The sequence below is a fragment of the Salvelinus namaycush genome, unplaced genomic scaffold (assembly GCF_016432855.1).
Source record: "Salvelinus namaycush isolate Seneca unplaced genomic scaffold, SaNama_1.0 Scaffold1058, whole genome shotgun sequence".
NCBI lineage: Eukaryota > Metazoa > Chordata > Actinopteri > Salmoniformes > Salmonidae > Salvelinus > Salvelinus namaycush.
In genome coordinates this window covers 9812-27355 of record NW_024057740.1, presented here as the reverse complement: position 1 = coordinate 27355, position 17544 = coordinate 9812, and the positions used below count along the sequence as shown (strand labels likewise).

The following is a 17544-nucleotide window of genomic DNA, read 5'->3' as shown; positions in this document are numbered from 1 at the left end:
GAAGGATAGAACACACAGGATAGAAGGATAGAACACACAGAATAGAAGGATAGAACACACAGGATAGAAGGATAGAACACACAGAATAGAAGGATAGAACACACAGGATAGAACACACAGGATAGAATGATAGAACACACAGGATAGAAGGATAGGACACACAGGATAGAAGGATAGAACACACAGGATAGAAGGATAGAAAACACAGGATAGAAGGGTAGAACACACAGAATAGAAGGATAGAACACACAGAATAGAAGGATAGAACACATGATAGAAGGATAGGACACACAGGATATAAGGATAGAACACACAGGATAGAAGGATAGAACACACAGAATAGAAGGATAGAACACAGGATAGAATGATAGAACACACAGGATAGAATGATAGAACACAAAGGATAGAAGGATAGAACACACAGAATAGAAGGATAGAACACACAGGATAGAAGGATAGAACACACAGGATAGAAGGATAGAATGATAGAACACACAGGATAGAAGGATAGAACACACAGGATAGAAGGACAGAACACACAGGATAGAAGGATAGAACACACAGGATAGAAGGATAGAACACACAGGATAGAAGGATAGAACACACGGGATAGAAGGATATGACACAAAGGATAGAAGGATAGGACACACAGGATAGAAGGATAGAACACACATGATAGAAGGATAGAAGGATAGAACACACAGAATAGAAGGATAGGACACACATGCCAGAAGGATAGAAGGATAGAACACACAGAATAGAAGGATAGGACACACAGGATAGAAGGATAGAACACACAGAATAGAAGGATATAACACCAAGGATAGAAGGATAGGACACACAGGATAGAAGGATAGAACACACATGATAGAAGGATAGAACACACATGATAGAAGGATAGAACACACAGGATAGAAGGATAGAACACACAGGATAGAAGGATAGAACACACAGAATAGAAGGATAGAACACACAGGATAGAAGGATAGAACACACAGAATAGAAGGATAGAACACACAGGATAGAACACACAGGATAGAATGATAGAACACACAGGATAGAAGGATAGGACACACAGGATAGAAGGATAGAACACACAGGATAGAAGGATAGAAAACACAGGATAGAAGGGTAGAACACACAGAATAGAAGGATAGAACACACAGAATAGAAGGATAGAACACATGATAGAAGGATAGGACACACAGGATATAAGGATAGAACACACAGGATAGAAGGATAGAACACACAGAATAGAAGGATAGAACACAGGATAGAATGATAGAACACACAGGATAGAATGATAGAACACAAAGGATAGAAGGATAGAACACACAGAATAGAAGGATAGAACACACAGGATAGAAGGATAGAACACACAGGATAGAAGGATAGAACACACAGGATAGAAGGATAGAACACACAGGATAGAAGGATAGAACACACAGAATAGAAGGATAGAACACACAGGATAGAAGGATAGGACACACAGGATAGAAGGATAGAAGGATAGAACACCCCGGATAGAAGGATAGAACACACAGGATAGAAGGATAGAACACACAGGATAGAAGGATAGAACACACAGGATAGAAGGGTAGAACACAGGATAGAAGGATAGAATACACAGAATAGAAGGATAGAACACACAGGATAGAAGGATAGAACACACCGGATAGAAGGATAGAACACACATGATAGAAGGATAGAACACACAGGATAGACGGATAGAACACACAGGATAGAAGGATCGAACACACAGAATAGAAGGATAGAACACACAGGATAGAAGGATAGAACACACAGGATAGAAGGATAGAACACCCAGGATAGAAGGATAGAACACACATGATAGAAGGATAGAACACACAGGATAGAAGGATAGAACACACAGAATAGAAGGATAGAACACACAGGATAGAAGGATAGAACACACAGGATAGAAGGATAGAACACACAGAATAGAAGGATAGAATACACAGGATAGAAGGATAGAACACACAGGATAGAAGGATAGAACACCCAGGATAGAAGGATAGAACACACATGATAGAAGGATAGAAGGATAGAACACACAGAATAGAAGGATAGGACACACATGCTAGAAGGATAGAAGGATAGAACACTCAGAATAGAAGGATAGGACAAACAGGATAGAAGGATAGGACACACATGATAGAAGGATAGAACACACATGATAGAAGGATAGAACACACAGGATAGAAGGATAGAACACACAGGATAGAAGGAGAGAAAACACATGATAGAAGGATATAACACTCAGGATAGAAGGATAGGACACACAGGATAGAAGGATAGAACACACATGATAGAAGGATAGAACACACAGGATAGAAGGATAGGACACACAGGATAGAAGGATAGAACACACAGAATAGAAGGATATAACACACAGGATAGAAGGATAGGACACACAGGATAGAAGGATAGAACACACATGATAGAAGGATAGAACACACAGGATAGAAGGATAGAACACACAGGATAGAAGGATAGAACACACATGATATAAGGATAGAACACACAGGATAGAAGGATAGAACACACAGGATAGAAGGATAGAACACACAGAATAGAAGGATAGAACACACAGGATATAAGGATAGAACACACATGATAGAAGGGTAGAACACAGGATAGAAGGATAGAACACACAGGATAGAAGGATAGAACACACAGGATAGAAGGATAGAACACACAGGATAGAAGGATAGAACACACAGGATAGAAGGATATAACACAGGATAGAAGGATAGAACACACAGGATAGAAGGATAGCACACACAGGATAGAAGGATAGAACACACAGGATAGAAGGATAGAACACACAGGATAGAAGGATAGAACACACAGGATAGAAGGATAGAGCACACAGGATAGAAGGATAGAACACACAGGATAGAAGGATAGAAAACACAGGATAGAAGGATAGAACACACAGGATAGAAGGATAGAACACACAGGATAGAAGGATATAACACACAGAATAGAAGGATAGAACACACAGGATAGAACACACAGGATAGAAGGATAGAACACACAGGATAGAAGGATAGGACACACAGGATAGAAGGATAGAACACACAGGATAGAAGGATAGAACACACAGGATAGAAGGATAGAACACACAGAATAGAAGGATAGAACACACAGAATAGAAGGGTAGAACACAGGATAGAAGGATATAACACACAGGATAGAAGGATAGAACACACAGAATAGAAGGATAGAACACAGAATAGAATGATAGAACACACAGAATAGAATGATAGAACACACAGGATAGAAGGATAGAACACCCAGAATAGAAGGATAGAACACACAGGATAGAAGGATAGAACACACAGGATAGAAGGATAGAACACACAGGATAGAAGGATAGAACACACAGAATAGAAGGATAGAACACAGGATAGAAGGATAGAACACACAGGATAGAATGATAGAACACACAGGATAGAATGATAGAACACACAGGATAGAAGGATAGCACACACAGAATAGAAGGATAGAACACACAGGATAGAAGGATAGAACACACAGGATAGAAGGATAGAACACACAGGATAGAAGGATAGAACACACAGGATAGAAGGATAGAACACACAGAATAGAAGGATAGAACACACAGGATAGAAGGATAGGACACACAGGATAGAAGGATAGAAGGATAGAACACCCAGGATAGAAGGATAGAACACACAGGATAGAAGGATAGAACACCCAGGATAGAAGGAGAGAGCACACAGGATAGAAGGATAGAACACACAGGATAGAAGGATAGAACACACAGGATAGAAGGATAGAACACACTGGATAGAAGGATAGAACACACTGGATAGAAGGATAGAACACACATGATAGAAGGATAGAACACACAGGATAGAAGGATAGAACACACAGGATAGAAGGATAGAACACACAGGATAGAAGGATAGAACACACATGATAGAAGGATAGAACACACAGGATAGAAGGATAGAACACACAGGATAGAAGGATAGAACACACCGGATAGAAGGATAGAACACACAGAATAGAAGGATAGAACACACAGGATAGAAGGATAGAACACACAGGATAGAAGGATAAAACACACAGAATAGAAGGATAGAACACACAGGATAGAAGGATAGAACACACAGGATAGAAGGATAGAACACCCAGGATAGAAGGATAGAACACACATGATAGAAGGATAGAACACACAGGATAGAAGGAGAGAACACACAGAATAGAAGGATAGAACACACAGGATAGAAGGATAGAACACACAGGATAGAAGGATAGAACACACAGAATAGAATGATAGAACACACAGGATAGAAGGATAGAACACACAGGATAGAAGGATAGAGCACCCAGGATAGAAGGATAGAACACACATGATAGAAGGATAGAACACACATGATAGAAGGATATAACACAGGATAGAAGGATAGAACACACAGGATAGAAGGATAGAACACACAGGATAGAAGGATAGAACACACATGATAGAAGGATAGAACACACAGGATAGAAGGATATAACAAAGGATAGAAGGATAGAACACACAGGATAGAAGGATAGAACACACAGGATAAAAGGATAGAACACACAGGATAGAAGGATAGAACACACATGATAGAAGGATAGGACACAAAGGATAGAAGGATAGAACACACAGGATAGAAGGATATAACACACAGAATAGAAGGATAGAACACACAGGAAAGAAGGATAGGACACACAGGATAGAAGGATAGAACACACAGTATAGAAGGATAGAACACACAGGATAGAAGGATAGAACACACAGGATAGAAGGATAGAACACACGGGATAGAAGGATAGAACACACAGGATAGAAGGATAAAACACAGGATAGAAGGATAGAACACACAGGATAGAAGGATAGAACACACAGGATAGAAGGATAGAACACACAGGATAGAAGGATAGAACACACAGGATAGAAGGATAGAACACACAGGATAGAAGGATATAACACAGGATAGAAGGATAGAATGATAGAACACACAGGATAGAAGGATAGAACACAGGATAGAAGGATAGAGCACACAGGATAGAAGGATAGAACACACGGGATAGAAGGATAGAACACACAGGATAGAAGGATAGAACACCCAGGATAGAAGGATAGAACACACAGGATAGAAGGATAGAACACACAGGATAGAAGGATAGAACACACAGGATAGAAGGATAGAACACACAGGATAGAAGGATAGAACACACAGGATAGAAGGATAGAACACAGGATAGAAGTATAGAACACACAGGATAGAAGGATAGAACACACAGGATAGAAGGATAAAACACACAGGATAGAAGGATAGAACACAGGATAGAAGGATAGAACACACTGGATAGAAGGATAGAACACACATGATAGAAGGATAGAACACACAGGATAGAAGGATAGAACACACAGGATAGAAGGATAGAACACACAGGATAGAAGGATAGAACACACATGATAGAAGGATAGAACACACAGGATAGAAGGATAGAACACACAGGATAGAAGGATAGAACACACCGGATAGAAGGATAGAACACACAGAATAGAAGGATAGAACACACAGGATAGAAGGATAGAACACACAGGATAGAAGGATAGAACACACAGAATAGAAGGATAGAACACACAGGATAGAAGGATAGAACACACAGGATAGAAGGATAGAACACCCAGGATAGAAGGATAGAACACACATGATAGAAGGATAGAACACACAGGATAGAAGGATAGAACACACAGAATAGAAGGATAGAACACACAGGATAGAAGGATAGAACACACAGGATAGAAGGATAGAACACACAGAATAGAAGGAAAGAACACACAGGATAGAAGGATAGAACACACAGGATAGAAGGATAGAACACCCAGGATAGAAGGATAGAACACACATGATAGAAGGATAGAACACACAGGATAGAAGAATATAACACAGGATAGAAGGATAGAACACACAGGATAGAAGGATCGAACACACAGGATTGAAGGATAGAACACACATGATAGAAGGATAGAACACACAGGATAGAAGGATATAACACAGGATAGAAGGATAGAACACACAGGATAGAAGGATAGAACACACAGGATAGAAGGATAGAACACACAGGATAGAAGGATAGAACACACATGATAGAAGGATAGGACACAAAGGATAGAAGGATAGAACACACAGGATAGAAGGATAGAACACACAGGATAGAATGATAGAACACACAGGATAGAAGGATAGGACACACAGGATAGAAGGATAGAACACACAGTATAGAAGGATAGAACACACAGGATAGAAGGATAGAACACACAGGATAGAAGGATAGAACACACAGGATAGAAGGATAGAACACACAGGATAGAAGGATAGAACACAGGATAGAAGGATAGAACACACAGGATAGAAGGATAGAACACACAGGATAGAAGGATAGAACACACAGGATAGAAGGATAGAACACACAGGATAGAAGGATAGAACACACAGGATAGAAGGATAGAACACACAGGATAGAAGGATAGAACACCCAGGATAGAAGGATAGAACACAGGATAGAAGTATAGAACACACAGGATAGAAGGATAGAACACACAGGATAGAAGGATAAAACACACAGGATAGAAGGATAGAACACAGGATAGAAGGATAGAACACACAGGATAGAAGGATAGAACACACAGGATAGAAGGATAGAACACACAGGATAGAAGGATAGAACACACAGGATAGAAGGAGATAGAAGGATAGAACACACAGGATAGAAGGATAGAAACACAGGATAGAAGGATAGAACACAGGATAGAATGATAGAACACACATGATAGAAGGATAGAACACACAGGATAGAAGGATAGAACACACAGGATAGAAGGATAGAACACACAGGATAGAAGGATAGAACACACAGGATAGAAGGATAGAACACACAGGATAGAAGGATAGAACACACAGGATAGAATGATAGAACACACAGGGTAGAAGGATAGAACACACAGGATAGAAGGATAGAACACACAGGATAGAAGGATAGAACACACAGAATAGAAGGATAGAACACACAGGATAGAAGGATAGGACACACAGGATAGAAGGATAGAAGGATAGAACACCCAGGATAGAAGGATAGAACACACAGGATAGAAGGATAGAACACCCAGGATAGAAGGAGAGAGCACACAGGATAGAAGGATAGAACACACAGGATAGAAGGATAGAACACACAGGATAGAAGGATAGAACACACTGGATAGAAGGATAGAACACACTGGATAGAAGGATAGAACACACATGATAGAAGGATAGAACACACAGGATAGAAGGATAGAACACACAGGATAGAAGGATAGAACACACAGGATAGAAGGATAGAACACACATGATAGAAGGATAGAACACACAGGATAGAAGGATAGAACACACAGGATAGAAGGATAGAACACACCGGATAGAAGGATAGAACACACAGAATAGAAGGATAGAACACACAGGATAGAAGGATAGAACACACAGGATAGAAGGATAGAACACACAGAATAGAAGGATAGAACACACAGGATAGAAGGATAGAACACACAGGATAGAAGGATAGAACACCCAGGATTGAAGGATAGAACACACATGATAGAAGGATAGAACACACAGGATAGAAGGAGAGAACACACAGAATAGAAGGATAGAACACACAGGATAGAAGGATAGAACACACAGAATAGAATGATAGAACACACAGGATAGAAGGATAGAACACACAGGATAGAAGGATAGAGCACCCAGGATAGAAGGATAGAACACACATGATAGAAGGATAGAACACACATGATAGAAGGATATAACACAGGATAGAAGGATAGAACACACAGGATAGAAGGATAGAACACACAGGATAGAAGGATAGAACACACATGATAGAAGGATAGAACACACAGGATAGAAGGATATAACAAAGGATAGAAGGATAGAACACACAGGATAGAAGGATAGAACACACAGGATAAAAGGATAGAACACACAGGATAGAAGGATAGAACACACATGATAGAAGGATAGGACACAAAGGATAGAAGGATAGAACACACAGGATAGAAGGATATAACACACAGAATAGAAGGATAGAACACACAGGATAGAAGGATAGGACACACAGGATAGAAGGATAGAACACACAGTATAGAAGGATAGAACACACAGGATAGAAGGATAGAACACACAGGATAGAAGGATAGAACACACGGGATAGAAGGATAGAACACACAGGATAGAAGGATAAAACACAGGATAGAAGGATAGAACACACAGGATAGAAGGATAGAACACACAGGATAGAAGGATAGAACACAAAGGATAGAAGGATAGAACACACAGGATAGAAGGATAGAACACACAGGATAGAAGGATATAACACAGGATAGAAGGATAGAATGATAGAACACACAGGATAGAAGGATAGAACACAGGATAGAAGGATAGAGCACACAGGATAGAAGGATAGAACACACGGGATAGAAGGATAGAACACACAGGATAGAAGGATAGAACACCCAGGATAGAAGGATAGAACACACAGGATAGAAGGATAGAACACACAGGATAGAAGGATAGAACACACAGGATAGAAGGATAGAACACACAGGATAGAAGGATAGAACACACAGGATAGAAGGATAGAACACACAGGATAGAAGGATAGAACACAGGATAGAAGTATAGAACACACAGGATAGAAGGATAGAACACACAGGATAGAAGGATAAAACACACAGGATAGAAGGATAGAACACAGGATAGAAGGATAGAACACACTGGATAGAAGGATAGAACACACATGATAGAAGGATAGAACACACAGGATAGAAGGATAGAACACACAGGATAGAAGGATAGAACACACAGGATAGAAGGATAGAACACACATGATAGAAGGATAGAACACACAGGATAGAAGGATAGAACACACAGGATAGAAGGATAGAACACACCGGATAGAAGGATAGAACACACAGAATAGAAGGATAGAACACACAGGATAGAAGGATAGAACACACAGGATAGAAGGATAGAACACACAGAATAGAAGGATAGAACACACAGGATAGAAGGATAGAACACACAGGATAGAAGGATAGAACACCCAGGATAGAAGGATAGAACACACATGATAGAAGGATAGAACACACAGGATAGAAGGATAGAACACACAGAATAGAAGGATAGAACACACAGGATAGAAGGATAGAACACACAGGATAGAAGGATAGAACACACAGAATAGAAGGATAGAACACACAGGATAGAAGGATAGAACACACAGGATAGAAGGATAGAACACCCAGGATAGAAGGATAGAACACACATGATAGAAGGATAGAACACACAGGATAGAAGAATATAACACAGGATAGAAGGATAGAACACACAGGATAGAAGGATCGAACACACAGGATTGAAGGATAGAACACACATGATAGAAGGATAGAACACACAGGATAGAAGGATATAACACAGGATAGAAGGATAGAACACACAGGATAGAAGGATAGAACACACAGGATAGAAGGATAGAACACACATGATAGAAGGATAGGACACAAAGGATAGAAGGATAGGACACAAAGGATAGAAGGATAGAACACACAGGATAGAAGGATAGAACACACAGGATAGAATGATAGAACACACAGGATAGAAGGATAGGACACACAGGATAGAAGGATAGAACACACAGTATAGAAGGATAGAACACACAGGATAGAAGGATAGAACACACAGGATAGAAGGATAGAACACACAGGATAGAAGGATAGAACACACAGGATAGAAGGATAGAACACAGGATAGAAGGATAGAACACACAGGATAGAAGGATAGAACACACAGGATAGAAGGATAGAACACACAGGATAGAAGGATAGAACACACAGGATAGAAGGATAGAACACACAGGATAGAAGGATAGAACACCCAGGATAGAAGGATAGAACACCCAGGATAGAAGGATAGAACACAGGATAGAAGTATAGAACACACAGGATAGAAGGATAGAACACACAGGATAGAAGGATAAAACACCCAGGATAGAAGGATAGAACACAGGATAGAAGGATAGAACACACAGGATAGAAGGATAGAACACAAAGGATAGAAGGATAGAACACACAGGATAGAAGGATAGAACACACAGGATAGAAGGATAGAACACACAGGATAGAAGGATAGAACACAGGATAGAATGATAGAACACACAGGATAGAAGGATAGAACACACAGGATAGAAGGATAGAACACACAGGATAGAAGGATAGAACACACAGGATAGAATGATAGAACACACAGGATAGAATGATAGAACACACAGGATAGAAGGATAGAACACACATGATAGAAGGATAGAACACACATGATAGAATGATAGAACACACAGGATAGAAGGATAGAACACACAGGATAGAAGGATAGAACACACAGGATAGAAGGATAGAACACACAGGATAGAATGATAGAACACACAGGGTAGAAGGATAGAACACACAGGATAGAAGGATAGAACACACAGGATAGAAGGATAGAACACACAGGATAGAATGATAGAACACACAGGATAGAATGATAGAACACACAGGATAGAAGGATAGAACACACAGGATAGAAGGATAGAACACACAGGATAGAAGGATATGACACACAGGATAGAAGGATAGAACACACAGGATAGAATGATAGAACACACATGATAGAAGGATAGAACACACAGGATAGAAGGATAGAACACACAGGATAGAAGGATAGAACACACAGGATAGAAGGATAGAACACACAGGATAGAAGGATATGACACACAGGATAGAAGGATAGAACACACAGGATAGAAGGATAGAACACACAGGATAGAAGGATAGAACACACAGGATAGAAGGATAGAACACACAGGATAGAATGATAGAACACACAGGATAGAATGATAGAACACACAGGATAGAAGGATAGAACACACAGGATAGAAGGATAGAACCCACAGGATAGAAGGATAGAACACACAGGATAGAATGATAGAACACACAGGATAGAATGATAGAACACACAGGATAGAAGGATAGAACACACAGGATAGAAGGATAGAACACACAGGATAGAAGGATATGACACACAGGATAGAATGATAGAACACACAGGATAGAAGGATAGAACACACAGGATAGAAGGAGAGAACACACAGGATAGAAGGATAGAACACACAGGATAGAAGGAGAGAACACACAGGATAGAAGGATAGAACACAGGATAGAATGATAGAACACACATGATAGAATGATAGAACACACAGGATAGAAGGATAGAACACACAGGATAGAAGGATAGAACACACAGGATAGAAGGATAGAACACACAGAATAGAAGGATAGAACACACAGGATAGAAGGATAGAACACACAGGATAGAAGGATAGAACACACAGGATAGAAGGATAGAACACAGGATAGAAGGGTAGAACACACATGATAGAAGGATAGAACACACAGGATAGAAGGATAGAACACACAGGATAGAAGGATAGAACACACAGGATAGAAGGATAGAACACAAAGGATAGAAGGATAGGACACACAGGATAGAAGGATAGAACACACAGGATAGAAGGATAGAACACACAGGATAGAAGGATAGAGCACACAGGATAGAAGGATAGAACACAGGATAGAAGGATAGAACACACGGGATAGAAGGATAGAACACACATGATAGAAGGATAGAACACACAGGATAGAAGGATAGAACACCCAGGATAGAAGGATAGAACACACAGGATAGAAGGATAGAACACACAGGATAGAAGGATAGAACACAGGATAGAAGGATAGAGCACACAGGATAGAAGGATAGAACACACGGGATAGAAGGATAGAACACACAGGATAGAAGGATAGAACACCCAGGATAGAAGGATAGAACACACAGGATAGACGGATAGAACACACAGGATAGAAGGATAGAACACACAGGATAGAAGGATAGGACACACAGGATAGAAGGATAGAACACACAGGATAGAAGGATAGAACATACATGATAGAAGGGTAGAACACACAGGATAGAAGGATAGAACACAGGATAGAAGGATAGAAAACACAGGATAGAATGATAGAACACACAGGATAGAAGGGTAGAACACAGAATAGAAGGATAGAACACACAGGATAGAAGGATAGAACACACAGAATAGAAGGATAGAACACACAGGATAGAAGGATAGGACACACATGCTAGAAGGGTAGAAGGATAGAACACCCAGGATAGAAGGATAGAACACACAGGATAGAAGGATAGAGAACAGAGGATAGAAGGATAGAACACCCAGGATAGAAGGATAGAACACACATGATAGAAGGATAGAACACACAGGATAGAATGATAGAACACACAGGATAGAAGGATAGAACACACAGGATAGAATGATAGAACACACAGGATAGAAGGATAGAACACTCAGGATAGAAGGATAGAACACACAGGATAGAATGATAGAACACACAGGATAGAATGATAGAACACACAGGATAGAAGGATAGAACACACAGGATAGAAGGATAGAACACACAGGATAGAAGGATAGAACACACAGGATAGAAGGATAGAACACACAGGATAGAAGGATAGAACACAAAGGATAGAAGGATAGGACACACAGGATAGAAGGATAGGACACACAGAATAGAAGGATAGAACACACAGGATAGAAGGATAGAACACACAGGATAGAAGGATAGAACACAGGATAGAAGGGTGGAACACACATGATAGAAGGATAGAACACACAGGATAGAAGGATAGAACACACAGGATAGAAGGATAGAACACACAGGATAGAAGGATAGAACACACAGGATAGAATGATAGAACACACAGGATAGAAGGATAGAACACACAGGATAGAAGGATAGAACACACAGGATAGAAGGATAGAACACACAGGATAGAAGGATAGAACACACAGGATAGAAGGATAGAACACAGGATAGAAGGATAGAACACAGGATAGAAGGATAGAACACACAGGATAGAAGGATAGAACACACAGGATAGAAGGATAGAACACAGGATAGAAGGATAGAACACACATCATTGAAGGAAATAATGAGGCATGAAGAACAATGTTTCTGAAAGCTGGGAGGGAGTCCTGTCTCAATCTACGAATAATAACAATGTTTAAAATGTTTTAGAAACAGATGAAGGGAACTGTGTATGGGATATATAGTTGACGTTATCTGTTGACATTCTTGAATTTAAACATTGTACAGATGTAGGATCTTAATTTGGTCAGTCTTTTGTTACTGAGAATTTTCCTATACAGCAAGAAATGCAACTTGTAGTGTATTTGAGTTTAAGAAGGCTTCTAAAGTTTGTAATTTCAGACTTGCTTTCCCTTCACGAAAATAGTATCAACCCTTACAAAAATGTCTGTGAATTATAATCCACATAATAATGAACATTTCCTGTTGCTGCAGCATTATTTTTCTTGCTGTTGCAAACTGGTTCAAATTAAGGTCCTACATCTGTATGCTATCTAGTCCTTTCAGATGAGGATTAAGAAACCAGAATAATAAAGCAGGTTAAATAAAATAGAGATAAGATTTGAGTCTAATGTATATAATGATGGTATATTTTCTGACACACAATGTGTAAGGAACAAAGAACACAAGGAACAAATAATGATGGCATTGAAACCAGCTTCTATCAAATCTCTGAGTTCCTTGATATTCCAACGGCACAAAGGATCTTTCATTCGATGTACCCTTATCAGTGTGCTATTACAGCTGTAATACAACGGCTGTAATACAACGGCTGTAATACAACGGCTGTAATACAACGGCTGTAATACAACGGCTGTAATACAACGGCTGAAATACAACGGCTGTAATACAACGGCTGTAATACAACGGCTGTAATACAACGGCTGTAATACAACGGCTGAAATACAACGGCTGTAATACAACGGCTGTAATACAACGGCTGTAATACAACGGCTGAAATACAACGGCTGTAATACAACGGCTGTAATACAACGGCTGTAATACAACGGCTGTAATACAACGGCTGTAATACAACGGCTGAAATACAACGCAGAGGACAAAAGATGCATTCAAAACCTACATTGAATTTCCTCTGGCCTTCGCCGCAAATTGTCTCATACAATTGCAGAATAATACATGCCTGTAGCTTAATGAAATACAGGTACCGTGTATGGGAAATAATAGGGGATCGGTGATGTACTGTCCCTATTCCCCTCATGTTATTATACGTCGTCAAGAGAAAAGTCAGACTGCGTCCCTATTTCCTATGAAGTGCACAGGTTTTGGTCAAAAGTGGTGTGCGATAAAGGCAAAAGTCAGACTGCGTCACTATTTATGGTAAGGTGCTCAGGCTTTAGTCAAACGTAGTGCACGATAAAGGCAAATGTCAGACTGCGTCACTATTTACTATAAAGTTCCCAGGCTTTAGTCAAACGTAGTGCACGATAAAGGCAAAAGTCAGACTGCGTCACTATTTACTATAAAGTTCCCAGGCTTTAGTCAAACGTAGTGCACGATAAAGGCAAAAGTCGGACTGCGTCACTATTTACTATAAAGTTCCCAGGCTTTAGTCAAACGTAGTGCACGATAAAGGTAAAAGTCGGACTGCGTCACTATTTACTATAAAGTTCCCAGGCTTTAGTCAAACGTAGTGCACGATAAAGGCAAAAGTCGGACTGCGTCACTATTTACTATAAAGTTCCCAGGCTTTAGTCAAACGTAGTGCACGATAAAGTTCCCAGGCTTTAGTCAAACGTAGTGCACGATAAAGTTCCCAGGCTTTAGTCAAACGTAGTGCACGATAAAGTTCCCAGGCTTTAGTCAAACGTAGTGCACGATAAAGTTCCCAGGCTTTAGTCAAACGTAGTGCACGATAAAGTTCCCAGGCTTTAGTCAAACGTAGTGCACGATAAAGTTCCCAGGCTTTAGTCAAACGTAGTGCACGATAAAGTTCCCAGGCTTTAGTCAAACGTAGTGCACGATAAAGTTCCCAGGCTTTAGTCAAACGTAGTGCACGATAAAGTTCCCAGGCTTTAGTCAAACGTAGTGCACGATAAAGTTCCCAGGCTTTAGTCAAACGTAGTGCACGATAAAGGCAACGAGATGTCATTTGGGATGCAGGCCAGACTTAACTCCCAGATGTTATTTAGAAGATTTATTCGTTTCATCTGATTTTAATCTTCATAGGCTATTTTTTTCTGCTGAAGTAATTGTCCCCAAATCCCCTTACAGAGGACGACGGGCCCGGGCGCTAATAAATACAGAGTATAGGATAGTCTGAAGACATTTTGAGTAGGATTGCGTACAGTACACTTTGCCAAGAGTAAGCACCCTTGAACCTCTTAGAAGATGGACAAAACAGTGTTTCATCATCAGAGCATTTAGAAATATAGTTTATATCAACAGAAATCAAAAGCGTAATTCCATCATAACAGATACATCAGCATGGATTAGAGAAGAGCAAGGAGAAAACAGCAAAAAGGAAAGCGTGTTCACTTACATGACGCTGTTATCCCACAGTGCACAGTAAGGACTCAGGGTTCCCTGCATTACCAAGAAGAAGAGAGCACACTGAAAACCTTCACTCATTGTTAGATAACCACAACAAAATGACCAAAGCCTCACAGATAGTACTTCCTACTCGTAATTATCCAAGAATAACTCACTAAACAAATTGTTCTTTTAACTAACGGCTATGGCGAGACCTCTTTAGATTGCAGTTCAGGGTTAAAATGTAAAATGCCAATGAGAATTGGTGGCAGTTTCACTTTGAATCACTTTAGCCTCAATAAGCGTTGAAGTACCCAACAATGGCTACAGCCACACGTTTAGAGTGCATTAGCCAACAAACAATGGTAGAGTAATTGATTCGATAATTAATTTGCAGGCGCCAAGTGCAGCAGGTGTGTCGAGACAGAGAGAGAGAGACAGAGAGACAGAGAGACAGAGAGACAGAGAGACAGAGAGACAGAGAGAGAGAGAGAGAGAGAGAGAGAGAGAGAGAGAGAGAGGGACAGAGAGAGAGAGAGAGAGAGAGAGAGAGGGACAGAGAGAGGGACAGAGAGAGGGACAGAGAGGGACAGAGAGAGGGACAGAGAGAGGGACAGAGAGAGGGACAGAGAGAGGGACAGAGAGAGGGAGAGAGAGGGACAGAGAGAGGGAGAGCGCGAGAGAGAGACAGAGAGACAGAGAGACAGAGAGAGAGAGAGGGACAGAGAGAGAGAGAGAGGGACAGAGAGAGAGAGAGAGGGACAGAGAGAGAGAGAGGGACAGAGAGAGAGAGAGAGGGACAGAGAGAGAGAGAGAGAGAGAGAGAGAGAGAGAGAGACATGGCACTGTCCAGATAATTACAAGGACAAGCTCTCTTTACAACCCTGGCCTTTTGGTTCATCTCTGAGATAAAGACGATCGTTCAGAGGTGTCGTCCAAGGTGATGCAAAGCAGCATGTCATTGTCAGAGCCCATATATTTCAACTTGTATTTATCAAGCGTCTCAGAGTAGCACTGCTGGTCTGGGGTCAGTGTTACCTTTTAGAATAAAATGAATTAGGTTAATATGGACAGGGAGGACCTGATCCTAGGTCAGCACTCGTACTCTGAGATGCTTTGTGAATATAGGTCCAAATATACAGTATCTTCTCTGTACAATTGACTTTTGTAACCGTGTTTTAGTGTGGACTCAGGTACATGGATTGCCGTCATGTAACTGGGTCCAATGTATCGGTTACACGATTAGCTGATTGGATAGCTATTAAACATCTGCCTTCTCTGTATTGCTTGTATGCCTTTTCAAGAAGTGAGGGAGTCTTGGGCAGGTACTTACATTGTGAGGAGGTCATTCTTGCACTGGATGAATGTAAATAGAAAATGAAAGATGAATAAAATCAAGGTCCTTACGTTGGCCAGGTGAGCCAGCTCGATCTCCAGGTGTGACTCTGTTATCCTGGGCTCTGGTCTCACTGTGACGGCGATGACTTTGGAGCTCACTGCCGTGTGGTTCCTGGGTGGAAAACAGAGTGATGTACACCGTGAGATGGACACTGATTGGTGTACACTGATTGGGTTGACTATCTCCACTGCAAAGCAAGACAAATCCCCAAACCAGCTTAAAATGACACGCCTCCTCTCCTTTTGTCTAGCGTTAGCTTATTTACTTCCTGAAAATAGATATGGGGGCGATTCTATTGCTGAATAAAAATGGATGACTTTCTCTCTAGAGTGGTAATATGTTTTGAAACATAATAGTACATTGTAGTACATGAAAGGGTGACTTGGTAGAAAGCGGTCTTGATGCACTTCTAAGCCTGCCTCTCTTCTCACCTCACCTGAACTGCCCCAGAAAAGGAGAATGAAAGAGAACTCGTCAAAAGGAAGTTAATTGGAGCCTTTCTACTTTTTCAGGTTCAGATCTACACGATGTTCTCTTTGCACTTTATTTG

General features: G+C 40.5%; 1 protein-coding gene across 1 annotated transcript in view; it reads right to left on the bottom strand.

Annotated features, from left to right (window-relative positions):
- The window catches only part of LOC120035432 (adhesion G protein-coupled receptor B3-like), a gene marked incomplete at its 5' end in the record, with an annotated part of 44360 nt that extends 27255 nt beyond the window's left edge, over nt 1-17105 (bottom strand). Inside the window, 2 exons of the mRNA XM_038982177.1 lie at nt 15606-15649; nt 17003-17105. Coding sequence (XP_038838105.1) covers nt 15606-15649; nt 17003-17105 — 147 coding nt within the window. The remainder of the gene's footprint in view (nt 1-15605; nt 15650-17002) is intronic.
- Between the last annotated feature and the right edge of the window lie 439 nt (nt 17106-17544).